Below are 27,198 nucleotides of genomic sequence, written 5' to 3'. Positions count from 1 at the left end.
GACATTTATTTATTTGTTCATTTTTGCAACTTCCGGCTCCCTGCTAGGTCAATTTCACAATCCTGAAAAGTTTCCCTTGGGGGAATGCTTCAAAGATGCAATTACTTTTGAGCCGTGAAAAATAATAGTAAAGTGACACCTGAATTAAGTTGATATTTTTTTACAGGTGAATATGCAGTGAGAAAATTTATCTAGACATCAAATAATGCCTTCTTGTGCTACTGTAAGCATCATAATTGCCAACTATTCTGAGACATTTGTAGCTATAGATATGTCTACAATCAAAATATTTGCTACATTCCTACCGATTGAACTCTCAAGAAAATCACACTTCATGAATATGATTAATGTCCACTTTAAAAATCATTCTATTTCTATATACTTAGTTGACCACGTTGTTTACAACACAGGAATGTAAATCGACTTACCCATGTTTCCTGCCAGTTTAGACAAGATATCTATGTCGATAGTTGTTTCGGCAGAATAAAAATGAAACCTTCCAAGGTCGAACATTACTTTCAAATGAAGAATGAATGTTTAGTTTATCACATGACATAAATAAATACAAATGTCACGGTGTCGTTAGCTTAACCAAAGTAATAAGTATTCTGAAGGACATGCTTGGCAATGTATATTCAATTGCATAAAATTGTATGCAAACTAACCAGGAAGGAGTGTAGTAAAACGGTCTATACATGCCATCGACCATGTGACTATTACTACGTGCGAATGTATTTACATTGCTGGTGTATAATCTGCTACCGTCCACTGTCAACATTTTCATTTGCTTTAATACAGATGAAATTGAGTTATCGTCCTTATACTACCCTAATGTAGCAGGGAATGTAAATATAAGCAATAAACTGTCTTGTTACGACATTTATGAAATTCCTAAGTGACAAACATATAGCCCACCATGATATTTGAGGTTATTACGTACGTGTATTTAGTTTAATGGCATACAATCAGTTGCTCTTACACAGAGGGTGCACAGTTTATATACCAAAAGTCACATGTTGCATTGAAGATGATCAGTATCTTTTATCAAACAACAGCGGTCGTTCAATTAAAGAACATCGCATATTCTAACTATTCTAATGCTAATAAGCTGTGGACAATTATACCTTATATCTGTGTCAATATGGGAAGAAGTGTCTAATATATTTAACGAATGTACAAGATATAAGACACCCGACAGGATATACAAATATACCCCTATCTTATCAGGATATCATCAACACTTTGTTAGCTGTAAGGGGTGGGTTGGCTGGGAGACAAGACCCCTTAAAGCATTATGGATATTGCAAATACGTTGATATCGGAAAACCAGTCCATTCAACATCAATGGAATGCGGTTCTTATCCATCGCTATTTGACGTATTAATGGGTTACCCATTTAAGGGACAAACTTCACGTATCCTGGTTATGAATGGAAAAAATAAATGGCCAAAATCCTTCCTTGTTAGAGAAAACGTTACTCATTACATCAAGTATAACGCTACACATGCAACGAGTGATGAGAAGTTTCACTCACAACAAATCGTATCATTGTTCAGAAGTTTTACAAAACATCGTCCGGAGTTACAATGAAAGATCCCACAGTGCTTAAGCTCGAATGTCGTCTAACTATATCAATGCAAGAAACGAGGCTCTTTTATGGAAACATCAGTACGTAGACATATAGAAACCAAAATCTGCCAACAAAATAATGTCTCGAAACCTTTCAGGTTTACATTAGGCGATACAGTCAGGACATCGAATAACAGACGAACGTTTCATCTACCAGCAAAAGTGGACAGACAAAGTACTTAATATCGAGACTAAGTACCTAGGAAAGCATATCAGTGTGCAAGATAAAATTGGAATCAAACTTAACTCTGTATCTAGTTTACTTTGTAGTGCACACGTTGTGAACACGTAAGTACACTACATGAAACAACGTCATGCACTACACCACGGTGTAACGCCAGTGAGTTTTCCAGTGCGAAGAATGATTTTAAAACAGGTAATATTTTACATAAGTTATATAGAGGGAAAATAGTTTTAGGAGTGAATAAAACTTTTTGAGTTTAATGTATATGATCCATATCAGAGATACCATATCAGGGTTGATGTATTATTATAAGCCTAACCATTAATTGTCAACAAAAGTACATGTCTAAATGTATCTTATGCATTAACTGTATTTGCGAGTGATAAAAGGACAAGTAAAAAACAAATAAGAATGCAGATATCAGATTTACAAAAGATACACAAGTGATTAACACCTTTTAATAAATATTTAGAGTTAGATGCGGTAGAGCTATACAATAAATTAACATGTATCTCATGTCAAAGTCTTTGATGTTATTAACAAAATATTAATTTTATTAAGAATAATTGCAGAAAAGTACAATAAAACAGTAGATATAGCTATCGGTGTATGTAAATGTACGTCCCGAACTATCTCTCTTTCAATCAAAATATGTTATGGGGTTTCTTTTCAACACAGTAAGGTTTGAATAGGGTCAATAGGTGTGTGGAACAACTAATGTGTGTTACATATGCCACACATATGAATGTACAGTCCAATGTTTCCAGCCCGCCCCTACCTATCCCAATCATCAAGCCGAGAATGTTTTATAAAGTAACGAACTTCTCATCTTAGATTTAACCCCCAGGCAATATAGAGAGCAGTCCAAGATACATGTGTAAGGATGACAGCTAAAGAAAATTAGGTCTCCTCCATCCCGAACCTTCTTTAAAGTGTAGAAATGAAATGGTCGCAAATTGTAAACTACTCAAAATACAAAATAAAAATGAATGTATTGGAAGTCTGGGTGACATTCAAGATGTTCAAGCAACCAGCTAAAGATGTTAACCGTGACCTTTTAGATAGCAGCTTGTCGTCAAACTAATGTACATGAACAGCATAATTTAGAAGTCATATCGCCTGTTGCTTTCAGCAAATGCATTGACCTGAGAACAAAAGACGATTTAAACATACTATGTTAGGTGGTATATCTATTAAGAAAAATCGATGCTATTAACAATTTCCTTGTATAGTGCGATATCTCAAGTGCTACAAGTTTTTCCGACGTCATAATAACACAGGTGATATTCGATCAGTCGCTATAGTTTGAATAAAGGGTTAATGTATACTTGTTTGAAGTAGATACCGGTCTCTCATGGACACATCGAAAGGATTTTCCGAACGAAATCTGTTCAGCAACGGTCATAAATGGAGGCACGTTTTAAAACATCTGAAGTTCAATCGCTTTTATCGTCTTTCTTTCATCAGTTTTAGTAAGATTTACTATACTGATATAAATGGGTTATTTTTTCTTTACAATTTTCCTATGGAGTTGTTTAAATATGGACTTTAAAACAGGGTTAACACTTACCAATGCATGTACAATTTGAATAAAAACATGTAGGGTAATAAGAATAGATGGAAACATTAAGTATAGACAGATACTTTCATTCCCTCCGTTGTCATGCAGATTACAAATACATATTTGAAATAATGAATAAGAACACGATAATAATATGTGCAAATTGCACTGACGCTAAAATTGATGATGTATGAGTAAGAAGGTGGCCATACACCCATTCTGTTCATTTCTTTCTTTCTTGTTTGTTTATTTGCTAATTTAAGTGGACACTACTCTGCTACAATCTACTATGTAGTTTCAGGTAATGTTGCACAAGACACACAATCAACAAAATGTCAAGATGACCTTAAGTGTGGTCTATTATACCACGTAAACTATACAGTCCCCTTTAAGGCATTGTCCATGAGTAACTGTATTCGTTTATGTTAGGCATTAGAGAAACAAACACCAGGAAACATAACCCTCTGGCATTCTACTTATAAATAATATGTACAGTATAATAAAACATTTAATTCTAAATTATCCAAATAAGAGGTTCCAGATTTTATCCTAAAACATATTCTTATGCATGATTCTTATACATGTATAATCCCGATGTTTCAAATAAAGTTTAGAAGACAATGCACGTTTAGTAGACCGAAGAGAAAATATTGTATACGCAGACGACTTCAACAGAGACCTATGCACTATGGCTATTAACTCGGGTACACGATCTGGTGAACTCCAGCGCACAACAATGTTAACTACAGTGCACAAACTAGTATACAAGGCGTTAAAACTTAGCATGGGAAAAGATATATCTAACGTCTATGTCAAGTGGTTCGGTTACCCCAAAAACTTCAATAACTGGATAAGAAAAATCGACATAGAGGACATTTTTAGGTTTATGGTTTCAAAGGAACAAAATTCTCTTGTCATCGTCATTAGCGCTTCCCACGTGGAAGGATTGGCATCGATCAAATTAAAAGACGGATGCAATAAATGATTTAAAGCATATTCTCAAGCTCACGATTTACCTCGGAATTAGGGAGAACACTGGGGTCGTACGTCGGTTGTGCTTTACTCCAAACAGTCCACACCGAAAGAAGTGCCATAAGCGCCAAAAAGGCCGCTGCAGTTGGCTCAAAAAGTATTGCAGGTACCGTAAATATTGCCATAGGAGTGCCTCAATGAGAGTTGTAGGTACCACAAATTTTCATGCAAGAGTTTGGTATTCAAATATCCATTTACGGCAAATATTTCCGAACCAACGTTCTGCCTTGAACGATTTTATTAAATCTACTGTCTTAGCGATAGAAGAATTCATACAGGAACTCCTATAGATATAGAACAGGACATCAGCAAGAGAAGCTTAATCGTAATATATGACCTTATGTCAATTTGACGACGCTGTTGCTATCCCTCATGGCTATCTGATGATAGATTTGATACCAACCACTTCTTAAACATTACATTTGCGTTCAAGATTCAAGGAATCAAGACAAGACGTTGGTCATTCCGTTGAAGACAGTCGAAGAGAACTGATAAATCGTCAATGAAAGAAATATCGACTGGTTATCAATATGATCCTTAAGAGGACAACATGGTTCCATGTGGTGATGGTGGAGTTGTGTTTGAAAACAGTCATGCCTTACAAAAAGATATTAAGCTTTGGTGTGCCGATCTATTATCATCAAAGCAAAAACCTGCTGAAAGAGGAGAAATTATATCCAACAAAATATTTTATACGAACGAATGCTATCGGAGAACAGCAATGATTCGACTATGAAAGATACCGTTTATCTGAAATTTGCTGTAATAGCAAATGGGCAGAAGAAAGAGGAATGACAGAAGTAGTGAACATGTGTATGAAAGAAGGGGTGTCTGGACTAGAATCAGAAAAAAAAAGCAGTCGTGTAACTGAAAGGAGATGGAGGTAGACAAGACAATAAAATAAACATTGACATATTATAAATAAAAATATCCAATGGTACCATTATCTATAATTATTTATTATATGTAAGTTGATATTATAGATATCGAAAAATATTGACCGATATTTGATGTCATTATCATGAACAGCAGAATACATAATAACAATGTTACAGATCTAAACATTTGAAGAACATTTTTGTCAATAACACATAGTCTTACATTAAACAAGAGGACGTGCTTGCTTTAAATATTATACAAAAATGGCAAGTGATAGTTTGTACAAATATGAAGCAGTGATAAACATGCGGGGGTAAGAAATTGAGGTATATTACTATAGCTATACGAGTAATGGTATACAATTTCATATCAAATGCATGAAATAGTTCATCACTGTGCAGTTTTATAATCAAAGTTATATTAAACTACATATACGATTCATCATATGTTTATAAGTACTTTTTTCAGGAAGACAGTAATTAAGTTTGGGGTGTTTTATGACGGTTGTGTTTATCTTACGTTTCACTACGTCCTCATGCGTGGCACTACATATTTTATCCCACAAACTGATCCATGATTTGACCTTATAATTCGTCTTTCATTTACTGAGAACTTCACAAAGGACTGTGTTTTGGGTAATTACTTGTGCCAAGCGTTATTGTATAAGGTACTGTCTCAGTCATGTGTTTCTATACAATAAGCGAGAGAGTCATTGTTGGTGAACAGTAATTCAGCTTTAGAGCTGTACTTTCGTTTGATAGAGTCGTAATGGAACTGAGATATGAATATCTTGGAGATCTCCAGAATACAGAACCCAGCATAAATCGACCAAATTAAGACAAGGTCCGTTTTTTTTTCATGTTCAAAGCAAAAAGTTCATTGTTGAAGATTTCAAAAGATTGAAAGTTTGTCTTAACACAGACTTTCGCAGACATTTTAGTGCATTGACCAGCTCTACAATGATTCTCTTCGGCGTGTTTTCCATCGTTTTGCCAAAGATGAAGCTATTCATTGATATGAGAAAGTCCTTCGCGAAATCGTTCGTAGCAAGCATTTTTTATTCGGTTTGTGATTTGAATGTCAATGGAAGTACTTTGTCAAGTTTTAATACTTTTTGTAATCACAAGCGTGCCCAACGAAACATTGAAAAAGTTGTAAGGAATCAGTGAATCTCTCCTTCGACTCTCATAATCTTTGGTATACATGACAGATCTTAATATAAATTTTCCCGTCGATTCCATCAAACAGACGCATATCGTAACCGCGCAGATTATGCAATACCACGAGGATGTACATTTTAGACTCCAGTGATATCTATCCCTGTCGAAAACTAAATTTACAATGACAGTGGCTGGCACCGCGAAATGCGTCATTTAAAATATCATGGTCACGTAGAATGTCATCTCTAAATTGTTATGACAGTTATGACGTTTTTAGGTATTGTGAAGGGAAGATCCTTATTCATGTACGAGACACATCAGTTTCACGTTTTTTTTTTTTTTATATATATAATTTTGAAAGAAAGTTTCCCGTTCTTTTATATATTGTTCAAATATATAGCCTCTTGCAGTTATTCTGATGGACGTCTAACCATGTACCGTTGGAAGCAAACGAAACGTCATCGCTAGTGCACTTTAAAGTTCGCACGTAGTGTAAAAGTAAGTACACTAGAGAAAACAGTGTTTTGCACTCCACGTAATATTATACACGAGTGAGATAGAAGGTATATTGTTGAATTTAAGAGTGAATATGCAGTTGTGGGATCGCACAACGCTGCACGTTGTGCAATATCCGCACGATGTCTGCACACTGTGCACACGATATGAAAACTGGACGAAGTAAGCTATACAACCTATGTGGGAATCTTGTGCGGTTCTATCGTATTTGGTATTTTAGAAATAACTTACAGATAAGTGTGGTATAGGGTTTATATATTTTTCTTAATACATAAGAGTACAACAATGAAGATTTTCTAATTAAGCTATAAATCTATAGGTTGCACATAGATGGAATGTTATATACACTCGTAATTCGGTGTGTTTTAGACAAGGTAAGATGATTTGCGAGACTCTGCATACTCAACTATATATCCTTTTTGTAATCTTACTCAGCAACTGATTCCATGTTGTGTATTGTGTTATTTATTCATCGCGCTAAAATATATGTAACAGAGGTCATTATTGATTTCAATGCCTCCGCTAGGATTCGAACCCGCGACCTCTGGCTTACTAGTCTGACGCAGTTTTTTTTCTTGAAAAAATTATAACTTTAACGCTCAACCGATCAAGCTAAAGAGGAGTTCTCTGTAATAGGGCGATATCTTGTAGCTGGTGCTTTGTCAGCGTTACATGTAGATTTAATAGTAGAAATGCACTGATAGTGATCAATGCCACGAATGTATGGTTATGTATGCTAGTGGTTAATCTTATATTACCTCCTGTTGAATGAGTGTTGTACCGCTTGACTGATCCTGTATTAACAGTTGTCCGATATAACTGTAGGGATATGTAGACTAATAACGCCTCGCTGTTATAAACCCGAATTTCAACAAAACCACGTTTGTGCTACGTATTCGTTATTTATACTAGTGCAAAGCGGTCGAGTTAAAAGCATTGCATATTCGTTTCTCATTCCGTGCAAAGTGTTAGGGAATATAGACACTAAAATGATCGGATTGACATTCTGCATTGAACTGTAGAAAAAAAATCGAAAGAATTTATAATATTTTTTTTTTTCTATTTTCAGGTGACTTTGGCGAGTTTTTTTGGGGGAAAGAATTTCTTTTAACACGTAGCAAAAAGTCAGATATGACCCTCCTCTACATAAAATATAATTGAAGCAAATTTGTAAGACAAATAGTTTTCGAGTTAACATTGTTTTTATAATTTCTGGTAATTGGATCATGGCGGCCATATTGGATTTTTGACCTACTTAAAAATGCGGCATTAACAAGTTCAGGTGTACTTCCATAACATCCTATATAGTTTGCATGCCTATCCCTCACCGTTTAAAAGATTACGAACCCACAAATTCGGAACAATAATAATAAGCATAACAAAAACAATAGATGTTTTCACCTTATGGTGAAAAACCCTAATTACTTCCTAATGGAACATGTAAGGCTAGTCAGCTATGTGTTGTCAGTGGGATGACAGAAAAATCTGATCACATGATTTATATACAAAACAACCATAAACAATATATTTAAGAATTGATATGGAAAAGAAATTACATTAAATAATCACGGCATTTGTTTACAAGGCTAGTTATGAAAAGCACAATACGTATGGAGCTCATGCGATATACAAAAGGTACTATGTAAGCGAGTAATGATAAAAAAAAAACTATTAACGCAGAAAATATTTGCAACAGCGAAATATGTATGGCAAGAGCAATAAATAAATATACCAGAATTGGAATTCAGAAACTTCTCGGATTGACTGTTAAACATCTTCACATCAACCTAGAATTTTTCTTATCTAGATCTCACAAAATCCGTCACAGCCGCCGTAATCTATTGTTCCAGGTAGGCTATCCACAGTAGGAATCACTAGTTTACCTCTGAATCACACTGTGAAAGAAATATATATGATATGTTTTTATTGGCTTAAACAAAACACTTGTGTAAATTTATATCATATACAACAGATGTCGGAGACCTTTTAGCATATATTTTTGTATTTGCGCTGGCTTTCATTGTATGAAGCTTACCTGAAACATTACTTTCATTAGGTTATTCACATGTCGCTTTGTACATTTTTGTGTCTAATGATTCGGACTACTTAAAAAATGAAAAATAAACGACAACAATTCTGTTGTTTATGCAATAAATAAAAAGTGTATGAATTTTAAAAAGATTTTCATGTTTTTATTGCATAAATTAAATAACGTCATATTTCGTTAGAATATCGATCATGACAGAACAGATAAACCCTTTGTCAATAAACGGTTACGGCACCTTCGAGTTCCCTCACCTGTGTATAGTGACCGAGGATGAGTTGGTGATGATGAAATAAGATCAGATGATGGTATACTGTTAGGCAACATACACTAATGTCGGACAACTGACAAAAAAAGTGTTTCATCAGTGTAACTTTCATTTTGGACCGTAGTTGATACCCACGTGTACGGACCGGTTCCAGCCGGCTGCCGGATCCGCATCACTGCAGCTTCAACGTAGCCATTGAACAATGTAAAATACCTTTAAGATGGGGGTGGAGGTTAACGTGTTTATTCACGGTTTATATATCTTTCTTTAATTATTCCTAATGTGAAAGTACACAATGTTTAAAAGAAACGATGGAAAATGGTGCATAATTGAATTTTCCTAAACGAATATATATCCCTATCATTCTCGATGTGTGTTGCTTAGACAATCACCAAGCGACCTCGTGCTTATCCCCCGCTAGTTCTTTCTGTACCGATCTTCCCCTCAATGGGAATTGTGTCGGTATGAAAAACATACTATTTTAGAAAAATCTAAGCAATCAGGTAAGAAGCAAGTAAAAATATAAATATATGGACTGAAAGTCCGTTTTTAACTTTAACGAAAGAACAGTGGTTACGTCCATATTTAACATGGAGCCCTCTAGGCCTTCATGCCATGTGGACGTAACTGCTAAAAAATGACTTTCAAATCCATATATACTCCAAACACTGACGATACACATATATGTATATATATATATATAAGTATGTAACTAAAGACATTGAAGTAGCACATTTATATTTTCGCTAGGCATATGTAGCCTTATTCTAAATTGATTATATAAAAATATGTTCAATATACTCATAAATATATAATTATAATTACTGAACGTTTGAACCAGATAACAGGGATAGTACTGTCATCTAAAACCTATACAATCTGCAGACAGCGTTAGTAATTTCAATACTACCATATTTCATTGACTTAGTTATCTAAGTCGGTGATAGTACATACCGTTGTCAGTCCACACCTTTTACCTGTAGACGTATAGGTTTTTTTTTTAGCTTAACGTCCTTGTTCCGGTTATAACCGAGCCTAGGACACGTATAGGTACTCCGCATGCTCGTTTATATACCCTGAAAGGCGATAGACTCTTCGGAACTCCTCAACATGAAAGCGTCTGGGCGACCGTGATCACGACCAGGCTTAGGATAAATGTAGGTAGTTGGCAGCTGTTTACGGTAACAATGGTGTCACTATTACCTAATTATTGAAATTAATTAATTATATAAAAATATAGATATATAATGTATCAACACATGTGTACACCTTCTAAGTTTGGTTACAAAACATTTTCAGTAATTGGCAGTGGTTTCTGAATACATATGTGTGTAATCGTGCGATAAAGGATGTTTTTGAAACTTTTTTACTGACTGTCTTTAGAAAATACGGACTTAAATTAAATTGTTTGGTCATTTTATTATGAATATATATCCATGCTGATACAAAACGACAATGTATTCTACGGACGTAGTCCAGTTTTGCTGATATGTTAATTTTGAATTTGATAATACTATCGCAAACTAAGACTGATAACGAATCATTTCTACAGGCGGTCTGGTCTACCAGAGTTACGTCCCTTCGTGTTCCGATCGCGGAGGTTCGTCGCGAATCTAGAGGTCACCGCAAGCCTTAATATCTGAAATATTAGGGGGGATACATTTATGATGGCTATCAGAATAGTATTTGGGAACAATTATCTGAAACATTAGGGGATACATTTATGATGGCTATCAGAATAGTATCTAGGGAACAATTATCTGAAACATTAGGGGGATACATTTATGATGGCTATCAGAATAGTATCTAGGGAAAAAGTATCTGAAACATTAGGGGGATACATTTATGATGGCTATCAGAATAGTATCTAGGGAAAAAGTATCTGAAACATTAGGGGGATACATTTATGATGGCTATCAGAATAGTATCTAGGGAAAAAGTATCTGAAACATTAGGGGGATACATTTATGATGGCTATCAGAATAGTATCTAGGGAAAAAGTATCTGAAACATTAGGGGGATACATTTATGATGGCTATCAGAATAGTATCTAGGGAAAAAGTATCTGAAACATTAGGGGGATACATTTATGATGGCTATCAGAATAGTATCTAGGGAAAAAGTATCTGAAACATTAGGGGGATACATTTATGATGGCTATCAGAATAGTATCTAGGGAAAAAGTATCTGAAACATTAGGGGGATACATTTATGATGGCTATCAGAATAGTATCTAGGGAAAAAGTATCTGAAACATTAGGGGGATACATTTATGATGGCTATCAGAATTGTATCTAGGGAACAATTATCTGAAACATTAGGGGGGATACATTTATGATGGCTATCAGAATAGTATCTAGGGAAAAAGTATCTGAAACATTAGGGGGATACATTTATGATGGCTATCAGAATAGTATCTAGGGAAAAAGTATCTGAAACATTAGGGGGATACATTTATGATGGCTATCAGAATAGTATCTAGGGAAAAAGTATCTGAAACATTAGGGGGATACATTTATGATGGCTATCAGAATAGTATCTAGGGAAAAAGTATCTGAAACATTAGGGGGATACATTTATGATGGCTATCAGAATAGTATCTAGGGAAAAAGTATCTGAAACATTAGGGGGATACATTTATGATGGCTATCAGAATAGTATCTAGGGAAAAAGTATCTGAAACATTAGGGGGATACATTTATGATGGCTATCAGAATTGTATCTAGGGAACAATTATCTGAAACATTAGGGGGGATACATTTATGATGGCTATCAGAATAGTATCTAGGGAAAAAGTATCTGAAACATTAGGGGGATACATTTATGATGGCTATCAGAATAGTATCTAGGGAAAAAGTATCTGAAACATTAGGGGGATACATTTATGATGGCTATCAGAATAGTATCTAGGGAAAAAGTATCTGAAACATTAGGGGGATACATTTATGATGACTATCAGAATAGTATCTAGGGAAAAAGTATCTGAAACATTAGGGGGATACATTTATGATGGCTATCAGAATAGTATCTAGGGAAAAAGTATCTGAAACATTAGGGGTATACATTTATGATGGCTATCAGAATAGTATCTAGGGAAAAAGTATCTGAAACATTAGGGGGATACATTTATGATGGCTATCAGAATAGTATCTAGGGAACAATTATCTGAAATATTGAGGGGGGTACATATAATAATCCTATACTATGTGTTCTGTTGCTTTAAAATGCACTCCATTTTTCTAGGAAGTAAAACTCAGTAATACCAATACTATGTGCCGCACATGTATCTTCCTGTACACCATACTTAAAAGGTCAGTTACTTTCACTTTGATAGATAACTACTCAAAAATTAACTGGCCATGATCAAACATATAAAAACAAGAGGCCAATAGAGCCTGTATCACTCACATAGACTTTAAATCCAAACAATTCTATACATTCCTATAGGTTGGGTAATTCAAATATTTCCAAATTAAATCTATCTAATGGGGCAGGATCAAATGGGTAATTTTTTATATCATGACTGTCTCTCTTTCGATTCCCAGTAGGAGTTTATATCATTATCAAGCAGGTATTTCAACCATATCAAGGCCCGTTCGAACATCATGATTGTGTTTATCTCTTGATGCCTGTCATTGCTATATATGGTTAATGGACGGGAATCTAATCCATTTCAAAGATATAAAAAGGAAACGAAGTCCATGGGGATGGGACCTGACCCAAAAGTTAACTTTTACATTATCATTGTGTTCCTCTCTTTATGCCAAGCAATGCTATACATGATTATAAGATAAGGATCGTATCTGTTTTCAAACACATTTCCCATACTGAGCCACTCCCCTCCTGTCCTAGGGGGTAGAGATCCACCATTTATGCAAAAATGATTTCTCTTCACCCAAAGATGCTTCTGACTTTATTTGGACAAAACCCAATCATTCCTATAGTAGGAGAAGAATTTTAAAGAATTTGCCCTATTTCCCTTATTGGGCCTCGCTCCTCAGCCCCTGGGGGCCGGGACACATTTGTTCAAAATATGTTCCCATTCTGCTGAGGATGCTTCTGACAAAATTTCGTCAAAATCATCTCAGTCGTTTATGACTTCTAGCATTTTGTAAAACAAAAGTTGACAGACGACAGACGCTGCGGTATTCCTTTAGCTCACGTGGCCCTTCTGGTCAGGTGAGTTAAAAAGTAAGTGAACAGAAACAGTTGTAATGATGACTTATTTGCTCAAAGGATGGACGGTATGTGTTAGAGTAATTTAACAATGGACAGGTATATATATATGTATCCCCTCTATAGATATCAGTGCTCCAGATAGCCTGCGTGAATGCGTTTTCACGCACAATATTTCTAATTTCACGCTAGGAAAAAAATAAGATTTGCGTCATTAACCCGTGCGAAATCCGGACTCTGCGTCAATGTCCGGCTCCAATATTACGTAGTTAGAAAACTCAATAATCTAAGTCAAACAGACACTTATCAAGTAAACGAAACTCGTAACAAGCGCTTTCTTGATCGTGATTATAAACCAGTCGCATAGCAAATATGGCGCTGTCAAAAATGTTTACAAATTCAGTGTTACCCTAATATGGAAAAACCCATACACTTGATGAAGGCAGGGGTGAAAAAACCCCTCAATTTATAAAGGTAGGAGTGAAAACCCCACATGTCAAAAAGTTATCTGGAGCACTGGATATAATAAATCTCCCCGCAGATACTTTTCTGATGGCCATCATATACCAGATATGTATCCCATGTAATTCAATAGGCACGTGATGTTTTCTTACAGTATTTACATGAATTAATATATATATATATATGCTTAGTTTTACCTACATGTATATGGATCCATCATGATTTACATATACAGTAATGTATGAAATGAAGGATTACTGTAAGTATAATTTTATGATGATAGTATAAGAGAAATGCCACACAGATGCATCACATGCCTTTATCAAAAATAAGTTTTGATTTTCAATAACTGTGTGTAATCGATTTTAGACCAGCCAGTCATCAATTATATGGCTCATATATTTGATGTGCAGATTTTGTACACATCCATACAATATACGATTTTAGATAATGCAGCTGATGTAATAACATAGTGAGAGGATAAAAAATCTTTTATGGAGCAGTTTGATATTATCACCGTGTACAGGGTAATATGAGGGGGGGGGGGGGGTGGGGGGCGGCCATATTCAGCGTGGGGGGAGCGAAATTTTAGACCAAAATCGGCACAATTTAGGAGGAAGTGTGAGTATAACACCTATTGCCATCATTCTTCTATACATTGTTATAGACCATGGAACACAGCAAGATCTGTTCTTTCATATGGTCCTTAACACTTTTTACCAATTCCTTTAGTTTTCTCATTTATCATTTATTTTGCGGGGGTCGACCTCTTCATATCTTTTCTTTTTTCGTTTTATTACGAAAAATTGTCAACATATTTAAACAATATGAACATAATAAAAATCAAAAGACATTAACCTAATATCCATTCATGTCGACGCTGATCATGTCTGCGCTATTTTATGCTTCTTTTCTTAAATACATAGAGAGAAAAATCAACCCTGCATTAAAAGGTGTCATCTTTAACCGAGACATTAAGCTGTTGATAGGACGTCAAACATAAAAAAGTATACAGAAAAATACCATGTGCGTAGTTTGGACTGCTCAGATTGAACAATATTCATTCAAAACCTCGCAAGTTATAAAATGCAATACGTTATAGGTTTCTTTTTTTACATGTATTAATCTCCAAAACATTATCGTTTTATAGGCAAATTCCACATGTTACGTTTGGTAACACATACGCGTAACAAGAATGTCAAAATTGATGACGTCATGCACATAACATAAGGAGATGCTCAACCTCATATATATACATCTGCAGTTTTAAAATTCGTCATGTGCACAACAGAATTTGACTAACCGTATATTCCATTGAACTTTTGGACATTTATCAAGGGGAATAGTGGAAATTTACTTCAGATCCAACAATCGTAGCAAATACACAGGAGAAGGTTATCGCAACAGTCGCTTACAACAACAAACATTTCGGATGAGCTGTCGTTCATTTGAAAAGAAGAACATTAACACTCCTGGAAAAAAATAGCTAAACTTTGATGTGATATGTTTTGTGATGGTCCTGATCATGTAGGTTATAGAAAATAATTATTGGTTACCATTGTTTCCAACAGAAAATGAAATTTTAGTTATGTGTTATTTTGACGTTCAGATAGGTACCGTCATTTAATGTAGAAGTCGTTTTAATATATTTTCAAAATGTGAAATTACTGATATCTAAATCTTTATAACTAAATAATGATATCATAGATGTATTATCAGTAACGAATCTTTATAAACATGCTTTTATACAAACCACATTTCTTTACATCCAAAATTCGATATTTTGATAAAAATGATTTGTAGTGATATACCTTAATGTTCAGAATATCGATACGGGATATCAACAGTTGCATTTATTGAAAATATGACCGATTTACTACACTTTTAACGGATTGATACTTCAATGGCGCACATTGATTATTAGTTTCATTGATACTGACAATGTTATGATGAACCCTATAAAAATCATTCGCGTTCTTCGGTGAATTCAGGTGGTCAAGACTGGATAGCAAATCTTCTTACCATCTCAGACTAATTATGTTTATTTCGCTTTCTAACATTTATTTTCCTATAATTCGTAGGTTTAATACAATGATCCTTCATAAAACATAAAGTGGTCGCCCCCCCTCCCCTGCAAAATAAATGATTCGCCCCCGCAAGATATACATGAACAATACAGAAAAAATGCTTGAAACGTTCGAATAAGACACACGATCTGAAAAATTATCAGATATATCTATTCAGGAAATAAGAATAAATTTGCTCAGTCTTTTGCGTCAGTTAAAAAGGTCAATTTACGGAGAAATGAAACCTCAAACATGCAGAGCAAGGGAAAAGAGGTCAAACAGACAACATTGTCGAAGTGTTTGAGAAAACTAAAGGAATTGGTAAAAAGTGGTAAGGACCATATGAAAGAGCAGATCTTGCTGTGTTCCGCGAATGCAAAAAAAGAAATTGAGAGAGGATGCAAATATTATAGGGGAAATATTTTTATGATGGTCAGAAAAAGTATCCGGATGTTTTTATGATGTGAAAACAAATATGATATGACACCGGTCCAAAGGAAAGGGTTAGATTAGCAATAGGGATTATCCATGTAGTATTAAGTATGTTATTAAACATCTCAAAGTTCATAATATGACAGGTTCCTTCCCTCCTCATTCCCGTCCCTTATCGGTCCTCGTGCTGCGTCACGTGTAGTTGGTGTTACGTTAAATCTAAGTCTTCAAAGTTATTGTTTCAGAATAGGTTTGGTGGTATAGATGGCCCATCTCTACCACATTTTTTTATATCCTACTATCTCCCATCGCTTCTAACTATTTCCCCGTAACTCACTTTTCTATCTTTTCTCGTCCGCTAAAAGACCGAAAGGCCTTAAAAGTGGACGTAAAACCCGTTAAATAAACAAACAAGAATCACAGTCAACCTATTCCTCACATACTGTTAAGACTGAAATACTAAAAAGTGACACCAAAAAGGCAAGTAAATGCGTTGTTAAGTATGAAAATTAACTGAGTAAGCTTCAAAAAGGTTTCCCCGTTAAAAACGAACCCTTAATCTCATAACGTATACCCTTTGGCATAAAATCTTTGCCATTTATTATATAACCTGCTCTATGTACCATGAAACCGTACTCTGTAGTCTTTATAATAAACCCATACTCTTTACTATATCACTCGTACCCCTGTTTTATATACGTAATAATATTCTTTATCATATAACCCGCACCCTATAAAACCTAGCCCATGATCTTTAAATCATAGCATATACCATTTAACCCGTATCGTTGCCTTACCATATAGGTAACATGAGCCCTTCATCATATAAGATATGCTCATTACCATATAAATAGCTCTCTTCACCAAACCATTGTTTTAATATAATTTTCTTTTTTTATAATTTTATTGTTTTTTCAAAGAATTTTCAAGACAGCACGCACTGACACCCATTCACATCATCATCATCATCATCATCATCATCATCATCATCATCATCATCATCATCATCATCATCATCATCATCATCATCATCATCCATTGATCATCATCATCATCATCATCATCATCATCATCATCATCATCATCATCATCATCATCCATTGGTCATCATCATCCTCATCATCACACAATCTCACATCCTTACTTTCCGTAACGTAGACAAACTAACACGTACACATGCACTCACAAATACACTCACACACACCTGCACAAGCATGCATGCACACACATGCATTCACACACATTCTCGCACTTATACTTAAGAATATAAAAAGGGAAAGGGGGAGGAGAGTAGAAAGGGAGGAGAGTTGAAAGAGAGGGGGAGATTGGGGAGGAGTAGTCACGGGATAGAATACCTATGTTGCAAGATAATTTAACTATTGGTTGGTTAATTACAGAATAAACTTTCATATTAGAACGAAATATCTTTCTGCTGTATCAGGGACATCATAGAGTGAAAAGAATAGAGTATATAAATATACGGTGTATATCTTTTAATTTTTTTTTTTTTTATTTAATTTTTTTATTCAGTTTTATCATCACAAACACATAACAATACATTGTACATCATAAATCTTCAAACTACAGCAAATTTGTTGATCTTATGTTCTTCACATACAAAGCAGATAACTCATTTTTCACCACACACATACCAACAGACAACCCAAGTGCACACTGGTATTGAATATACCACACATATGATGCTAACCACACATACAGCAAGATGCTTACATGTACATACACACTTGTATTAGCCAAATGTCACACTTAAAACACAAACCACCACTAGTACTGATTAAAACAATAATGTATGTACTTGGTATGAGACCATGCATCCTCTGAACAGTATTGGGTTATTAATGAAACATATACATAGATCTGTAGAAGAATAGTGAGTGTACATGTATAATGTATGTCTTACATACCCATTGTGTCAAAAATGTATCACCTTGCATTCATACTTCAGCCATAATCAGAAGACATACATACCTGTTACATGTATACTTACTTACAGAAATAGTTCACAAAAAATTTCATACAATTGTGTTGTGACTTATGAGAGAGATAGGGAGAGGGAGAGAGAGAGAGAAAGGGGAGGAAAGATTAGCGAGAGGGAGGGGTGAAGGATAAAGATAGGAGGGATGGATAACTGTTAATATTATATGAAGATAAACATAGGATTAACTGGGTTCGGCTAATTTATCAAAGCTATATGTTTTAATGTATTGTGTAGTAAGAGGAAGATAAATTATATATATTTACATATTAATTAATTTCTCCCATTTTCCCAATTCTTTGCCAAATTTGTGTCTTTCTTCGTCCCCTTTATTATTTAGAATGTATTTCTGGATCGAGTAATTGTCTTTTATTGTGTTTATAAGTGTATTTATATTCAGAGAGTTGTGAAAGCACCTCATTTTATAAATATACTGTTTGATAATTATAACAATTTCATTGTCACCACGGTTACTTGGAAGGAAATTTTGAAAGAGAAAGCCAAGCAAGAACGATTTTTTTTATTAATTGAGAAAGGGATTAGAGCTTTTAATAACGATTCAAATGATTGAAGTAAGTTTTGAACTGCTTGACACTCACTTAAGAGATGAGTATTTGTCTCAATTTCAGTATTACAGAGAACACAGATTTTTGATATAAACTTATATACGATTTATCATAATAAAGGTTGTAACCATAATCGTATACATATAAACATGTTACCATATGACTTAAATTAATTACCCTTTCACTTATTTCTTTTACCACATCACCCGCATGATGTATATATACCAGTACCATATCATCCGTACATTTTACCTTAAATAACCCAAACCCTTTGATGATAACTTACAGATACTGTTCATCGGCTATCTGTGAAATCCCTTGTGCATAGTCATTGGTATCTTTCCGTTGTGAAGCCTCTGTCATCAGGTCATCATGTGGTATCCAACCCTCTTCAGATGTCTCAACTCTTAACCACAACATCATCCGGCTAGTGAGTCAGCAGTGGTGGCCAAACCACTGCTCGTCTTATCTTGACTTCCACAATGGCTCGTTTCGTCGGTGCTACAGCCAGCACGGTGCTTTCTCTGCAGTTTCTGCCAAACGTCTGATGGCTGCTCTTCGAACTCATCCTGTGATGCCTAGTGCCTTCAGTGTCGTCCATAAGGATTTGGTAGGGAACCCTCTGCAGCATATCTCGACTGGAAATAGCTATACAATCCCTACACGTCACCATCAGCTTGTCATACTTGGCTTTCTTCTTTTCATGGGTCTCCTAGCAACTCTCTTCCCATGGTACCGTTAACGCTATTGCGATGAGGAGTTTGGACTGCTGCGATGAAATCACAATGTCGAGCATCGGCGTTATCTTCACGACGTCTGGAAAGACAAGCTTCCTGTCCAAGTCCATCTTCATCTCCCATTATTGAGTCCTGTCTAGGATAGAAGAGTTGCTTCTCTTTTTTCCTTTCCCTCTTTCACCCTACCTGACAAACAGAATAGTAGATTGTGCTGACGGCTGATTTTTCCTCGTCCGTCTTTCCGTCTCTAGGATATCAGCCAATACTCTCAGTACATTGTTATGCCTCCATCAGTATCTTCTTTGCTGAAGTGCCTTCTTGCATCCAGACAGTATGTAGGACATTGACCCTTTCTGGTTGCATAGTCTGCAGTTCGGATCTTCCGACATTCCCCACTGGTGCAGATTGACGGGCGATGGAAGAGTGCCATATACTTATCTTAGCATTAATGAGATCCGAAAGGGTTCCATCCACCACAATTCCGCCGTGTAAGCTATATTTCTGGGATGTTTTATCTGGTCTATAAACCCTGCTTACTCACTTTAACAAATTTCTTCTTCCGTCTTTCCTCTTCTACTCTTCGTCCCTCCTTCTGAACCCTCCGTCGTCGCCCCTGTGTGTTTGCCTTTTCTCACTGATGGAAGCGTGAACAGCCAGCACCTTGCCTTCCGACACATGTTTTCCGAATTATGTCTCTAAGCCCCTGCATACTCTGCTTCCCCTGACTTGTTTATCTTCTTCATCCATTGGTGTACCTGGGCCAGGGTATTCTTCTGGTTCTAACCATCACCCAGTGTATTGTCAAACCACTTCCCAAACCATTTGATGGGATTGCTAATGATTGAAGGAATCTCCTTTCCTTGGACCTTCAGTATGTACTGTTGGCTAATTCTTCACAATGATGCAACGAGATTTCCGAGATTTTAACTGAATCCTTGCCATAATGTAGAGTATTGTTGGTGCGTCCTGTTACTATCCTTTTCTCCAGATCTTTCCACTTTGCAATGCTTTCCACACCTGCGATTCCCACCTGCATCTCTCCGAAGTAATCCATGATCATGTTTCATATCTGTTTAGGGACAAGGTAATGTTCTAAGGCTACCTCAGTCAATTTGTGTGGGACCGACCCATAGGCGTTAACAATATCCAACCGGATTACCATCAGGTTACCTCTGATATTCTTGGCTTCCCTGTTTGACCAGTTGACTTATTGCATTTGTATGCTCATTGCAACCAGAGAACCCGCGAATACCTCCCTTCTAGACTGAGGTGTCGACGTAGATGTTCTCCACCAGGTAAGATGTCATCCGCTTAGCGCGGATGGAAAATAATATATTTCCCTTGCTTGAGATGGTCCTAAACTGGTTCACTGTCTTTGAGTTTTTCTCCTTTCGGGAGTAAAGATTCCCTCGCTCTTGTCAAGCACTTCAGTATAATCCGTTATTCCACACTGTACAGATGAGTCTCCACAAATTCGGTAACAGCCGTGGGCAATTGTTGTAAACCTTGCAAGGTATGCCAGTAGGGCATGGTGTTTATCCTGGTTTTTCCTTCTTGAAAATGTCCCTAATTTCCTTGCACTTTAGAGGCTTGGAATCCAATGATATACCGGGACACCCACCTTCTAGATTCTAAGACTATCTCCCAGAGGTTTCGCTCTCCTGTAATCAGAGTGTACGCTGCTCAGATGATCCTTCACCTCCTTCTTGGAACTTTCAAGACGGCCTGGTCTTTCATCTCCAAAACCGGGACTTTGTGAAATGGAATTGATCATTGCTCTCTCCTTTCTTCCCTTCTGAAGTCTTTCTGCATTCCTTACACGGAGAAGTGACCATGTGAGGCCATATCTGAGCTGCTGTAACTCGAACAAACCTCTGCTCGTCAGGAGCTTCCTTGAATCGCCTTCCCAAGTCTCTCAGCTCACTACGTAGTTGCGCAATCTGATATTCTGATCTGTTGGTTGTTGTAGTTGCTAATACAGTGTGCAGCTTAGTCGCTTCCACTCAAAATCGCTCCCTGCTCAAGTTGTATGCAATGGACGTCATTGCCTCCGACGCCTACTCTGCTGTAACCAGTACAGTCACTTCAGGTATAGCTCGTCGTGGTGATAATTTTCCCGTGCTGTTTCATCGTTCGTCTTTGGCCACTGCCATCTCTCGAGCCACTTGTCTGCCCCTGTCTGATCACTTTGGGCACCCGTATCACTCAAGCTCCCTTTACTGACACGATACAACACTGAGCATGAAGACTCCCCAGTATTATGAGTTCATTCCTGCCTGAGTTCCTCCTGAGTCTTACCAGGGTCGATGACCTCTGCGAGCTGCGTAGGTTTTTTTCTAATATCCGCAATTGGATCTTGCTTCATGAATCTTCAGCCCTTTGATGTTCTTGCAGACCTTCCCACACTTCCACTTTGACTCGACTGGCTCACCACTCAATGTAGTTTGACCACCACTCGTATTTGTCCGCGTCCTTGACGTTTCCTGTTCGTCCGTCCGTCCGTCCGGCCGTCTCGCCGTCCGATTGAGTCTATCATCCTTCCCCTCCCCCTGCTCTGATCCCTGTTCTGTAAACTATAACATTAACTCTTTTCAAAAACTCTGCAGCATGTATCATATAGCTGATACCATGTACCATATAACCGGTACCCTGTATAATAAAATCCATGATACCCTTAACATGTAACCTGTATCGTGTACCACATAAATGTGCGCTTTACCATACTACCCATACACTATACCATACTGTGCCGTGGACCATATCACCCATGCATTGTTCCATGTAACCCATATGCTGTACCATGCATCCTGTGTCCTGTACTATACAATTTTTACTCTTTCTTAGATACCCTAAAGCCTTGACGACAAAAAATTGTTTTGTCTTACCATATACGTAACACAATCCCTTTACTATACATATAACTTGTACCCATCACAATATCACACGTAACATGAACATGTATCACATTGCCCGTATCCAGTGCTATATAGCTCCCTCCCTTGTCTTTCGATATAGAATACCTGTACCCATTTCTATATAACATGTACCCGTATAAAATGTTTCATTACCATTATGTTCATATTACCATATAGCATGTACCCATTACTATATGACATGTACCCATTACCATAAAACATGTTCCAATTACCATATAATCTGTACCCTTTACTATATAGCATGTACTTCATATTCATGACATGTATTCAATACCACACAGCATGTACCTTGTAACCATTATTCTATGGCATGTCCCATTTACCATGTACCAATTTCCATTTGACATGTACTCATTACCATATTGCCTGTACCCATTACCACAAGATCTGTGCTCATTATCATATCATCTGGACTCATTACCATACGATCTGTAAACATTACCATATAGCCAGTATCCCTCGTCATATGTCATGTTCCAATTTCGACAACATATCAATTTGATATAATGCCTTTTACGATAACAAAAGTTGACGGATGGACAGCGGACAAAACATAGACGAAGGGTGATTCAAACACCACACTATCATTGTTGATACTGATCTATAGAATTTAATTGGTGTTAGTACATCGCATGAATTTACAAGAGTCATTTTCGTTGATTTGTGTGCATTTATTGGTTTCAGCACATGAATTTAAATTATATTGACCTCATACATACCGGCCCTAAAGAGGCACTTGAAAGGCTGCATTTTAGCCTATATCATTCACATAGATCGGATCTACCTTCTATGATTGCAGGGCTATGGACTTGATCTCATTATGACCTTAGCCTAAAATGTGATAATCCCGCCAAATTCTGTCAGTAAGCCTGTCCAGAAAATTCATTAATCTAACTTTAGTGAGAGATAAGCCCACACATCGAAATATCTCTTATTTCTCTATAACAATGAATAGAATCAGAAAATAGTAGTAAATGCAAACCTTTTTATGTTTCCTGGATTTTTCTATAAAGATATTGAAAAACAATTTCCAAAACAAGATACCCGATGGGCCTACAGCGTTCACCTGGTATATTTGTACAAGCCAAATATCATGCCTCTAGGCCTTTAGGTTCATTATAAGAAGTCATTTAAATCCCCTGCCTCTAGGCATATGAGTTCCTGAAAATAACCGGCATAGATAAAGGTTTTAACACAGTCGACCCCTGTGACCTTGAATACCAGTCAAGGTCATTTCTTTCGCAAACCTTGTCGGGCATCAGCCTGGGAACATACCGTCCAATTATCATGCTTCTAGTCCCTTTAATTCATGAGAAGGTCGTTTAAATGTTTTAACAATTTTGACTATTGTGACCTTGAATATAAGTCAATTTCATTTATTGGGCTTCAGCCTAGTAACATAACTGACAAATATCAATCATCTAAGCCTATTAGTTCCTAAAGAGACCATGTTTAAAAGTTTAAACAAATCTGACCTGTGAACTTGAGTTTAGGTCAAGGTAATGTCTTTTCGCAAACTTTGTCGTGGAACAAGGAACTTTCCAGCCGAATACCTACACATTTGGTTCATTGGTTACTGGGTCGAGTTGTTTAAAGGAAAATGTTGACGACGGACGACGGACGCCGCGCCGCGGTATGATCTCAAAACATAAAACGGAAAAAATAAGGAAAGAAAGAAAGGAAGAAAGAAAAAAATGATAAAACCAGTACTTATTATTCGATATCAGAAAATAACCACATCGCCGGTAAATAATGACGTAAACAGGAAGCCGCCAACCACTTGTTGCCGTTATGATGTAAACGATTTGCTCAGGGCTTTATTTTCACTTGTCCGTCACAACTATGCGTTCATACATCCCTTCTGTTAATCTGAAAATGACGCCATGTTGGGTTCTGTCACATTGGATACTCAAATCAGACATAATTATTCAAATATGTTTTTATGTCTCGATACGTTCTTCTTATCAACCAAGATGGCGATCGCGAGACGTCCGTGCATAGATACACCACAGCTGTCCTCTTTCAGACGTCCATACGTAGAGATATCACAGCTGTCCTCAGGCCTCTTTGAGATATACATACATACATAGGTACGCCACAGCTGTTCTCCGTCAGGCATCTTTGAGACATACATGCATAGATACGCCACAGCTTCCCTCTGTCAGGCCTATGTGAGACATATACGTATATACATACATACATACACCACAGCTAACTTCTGTCAGGCCTCTGTGAGACATACATACATAGATACACCACAGCTATCCTGTAAATTGCAGGATTACTTTCAATAACACTATTCTGGGATCGCGCTGACTCCCAGTATGCATTTATTGCCTCCGGAAAGTTACCGAGAGTGTGGAAACAGATACCAAGGAGAGTGTGAACCATCCAGTAGATTTGTCCTCCACAGGTTTTATCACGTTGGACCTTTTTAAGATTGCTTAACGCTGCGTCACGTCCTCTGGTGTCTCCGAGCTCATGGCAGCATAGGAAGCTTAGGAACAAGGCATATGGAAGTGGTGGGATAAATATCATTTTAAATTTTCCGAGAAACTCTGGACTAAAATGAGGAAGATGTATCATACTGCGATGAAACCTCAGCAACCCTGTGTATACTTTCTGTAGTCTTTCATAGGCGTGTCTTGAGCGAAAACATTCCTGCGTGTAAAATGCTAGTAGATGTAAGGAGAGATCTGACTGAAAATATGATGCCAGTTGCATCACTTCTTTGCTCATTCCTAGTGATTTGCTGAAAGCTCCCATCAGGAAATGGAGAGTTGCCAAATACAACAGTTCCGTACCCATAACCGCGTTGGGAATCATCAAGTGTTTACATTTCCTCAATCTCTTGTACTTTAGCTTGTTTTGAGCAATCACTGTGTGAATCATTTCATTTGTAGGCATTGGAAGGCGTTTGAAAGCCCAAAAGTGCGTGTAAATTTCGTCAAATTCTGTCACTGATGTTGATAATGACTGCATTGCTGCCATAAAAGATTTCGACGTGCCGTGTTCGGTCAATAAGCTAATAGGCAAAGTACGAGCTATTTCTAAATCATGTTCCAAAACAATTGCCCATACAGGTTTCAAGTGATCAAGACGAGTTTGCACCTTTGAGTCAGAAATACTCTGCCATATTGGCTTGAAGTAACTACCTACTGACAAACACATCCATTTCATCTGACTGTATTGTTTTAAAAGGTTCAGCAATATTTGTTGACGCTGCCCATGTATTTTTCTTTGGAACAAGTTGTTGACAGGAATGAAGTAATTGGGACAGAATCCTGCCTTGACCCAAGCGATCAGAATATTGAAACAAAACCAAAAGCAGTAAAGCAAGTTTTTCTCTTGCCAAAATCGTTGAGACGTTTTCTCGATTGCGTGAAAAAGAATAGTTTTTAAGAAGTAGGAGCACAGGATGTCATCATCACCGACGGTTTCATTCAGTGTGTATTTAATTTGTTTTAAAAAATACTTCAACAAAGAATACAGCTTGAACTGGATATGACTAAAGGAATGAACTAAAGATCTTTCTGCAGTTGCGAAAGAGATTCTCCATTGTAACAAGGTGTTTTCAGAACATTTATCTCCAACTGGAACAAGATGACATCCATTCTGAACAATCTTGTCTATCAATGTTTGACACGGCCATCCGTGTAGACGTGGGCGTGTGATCCATTCTCTAGCTGCCTTTGGCCAGTTGTTACATGAAAAGCAAAAAACTGAATCTGTGTCAGTCATCGTCGATGTTCCAGGCGCACTTGCCTTCATTGCACTGCTTGGACCATTGCATTCCATTCGAATTCCCCATATTGTACTATAGTGACGTCCTAATTCCTCCCTGTATATGTCGCTGGAGAGAAATATTGAATTTTCAACTCTAACAAGTGAACTGACGAAAATCTCAGTGTATTTTCGTCCCATCTTTCCTAGCTCTAAATTGACATAACCCGGGCGACAATCTCCTTCTCTTATGTACAAAATAGTATTTTCGGCCATGTTCGGCAGAATACACTGATCAGAGTACATAACTGACACTGTCCCGTCCACCATCATGTTGTCTATATCAGATCCCTTCATATGAAGACCTTCTGACCGACTTCCGGTTTTAATGATAAAAAGAGGACTAGTGTCTTCTATTTCTAATTGTTCAGTTAAGACTTCCTTCCTCTGCCTTATATAAACCTCCTCCGGTGTCCCAGTGTAAAAAGCCTCAATATATTTCGATAGAAGCAGGGATATCCGCTCACTGTCTTTGGGTTCAATCATTGTTTCTTTAAATTACCAATCTGTAACGAACAACATGACGAAAATACCAACATGTTAAAAACTACCTGTATGTGTGAGTTTTATCTTAGCCATTCTATTGCCTAAGCTATTATAATATTGTCTGGAAAATCAATTTCTTCTCCTAAATTATTATAATATTGTCTGGAAAATCAATTTCTTTTCCTAAATTATTATAAAATTGTCTGGAAAATCCATTCCTTCACCTAAACTAGTATAATATTGTCTGGGAAATCCATTCCTTCACCGAAACTGTTACGATATTGT

The 27,198-nt window shown here is 36.7% G+C and overlaps 1 protein-coding gene across 1 annotated transcript; it reads right to left on the bottom strand.

The window, feature by feature from the left end:
* Positions 1-24,855: 24,855 nt before the first annotated feature.
* LOC132565485 (uncharacterized) lies at positions 24,856-26,913 on the bottom strand. The gene has a single exon (XM_060230140.1). It carries the CDS (start codon positions 26,911-26,913, stop codon positions 24,856-24,858), a length of 2,058 nt encoding a protein of 685 aa, XP_060086123.1.
* Positions 26,914-27,198: the final 285 nt, after the last annotated feature.

This window comes from Ylistrum balloti, unplaced genomic scaffold, assembly GCF_031769215.1.
Source record: "Ylistrum balloti isolate Yb309-2 unplaced genomic scaffold, AGI_CSIRO_Ybal_v1 Utg369576, whole genome shotgun sequence".
NCBI lineage: Eukaryota > Metazoa > Mollusca > Bivalvia > Pectinida > Pectinidae > Ylistrum > Ylistrum balloti.
The sequence above is the reverse complement of the archived record's forward strand: the minus strand, read 5'-3'. Positions and strand labels throughout refer to the sequence as shown.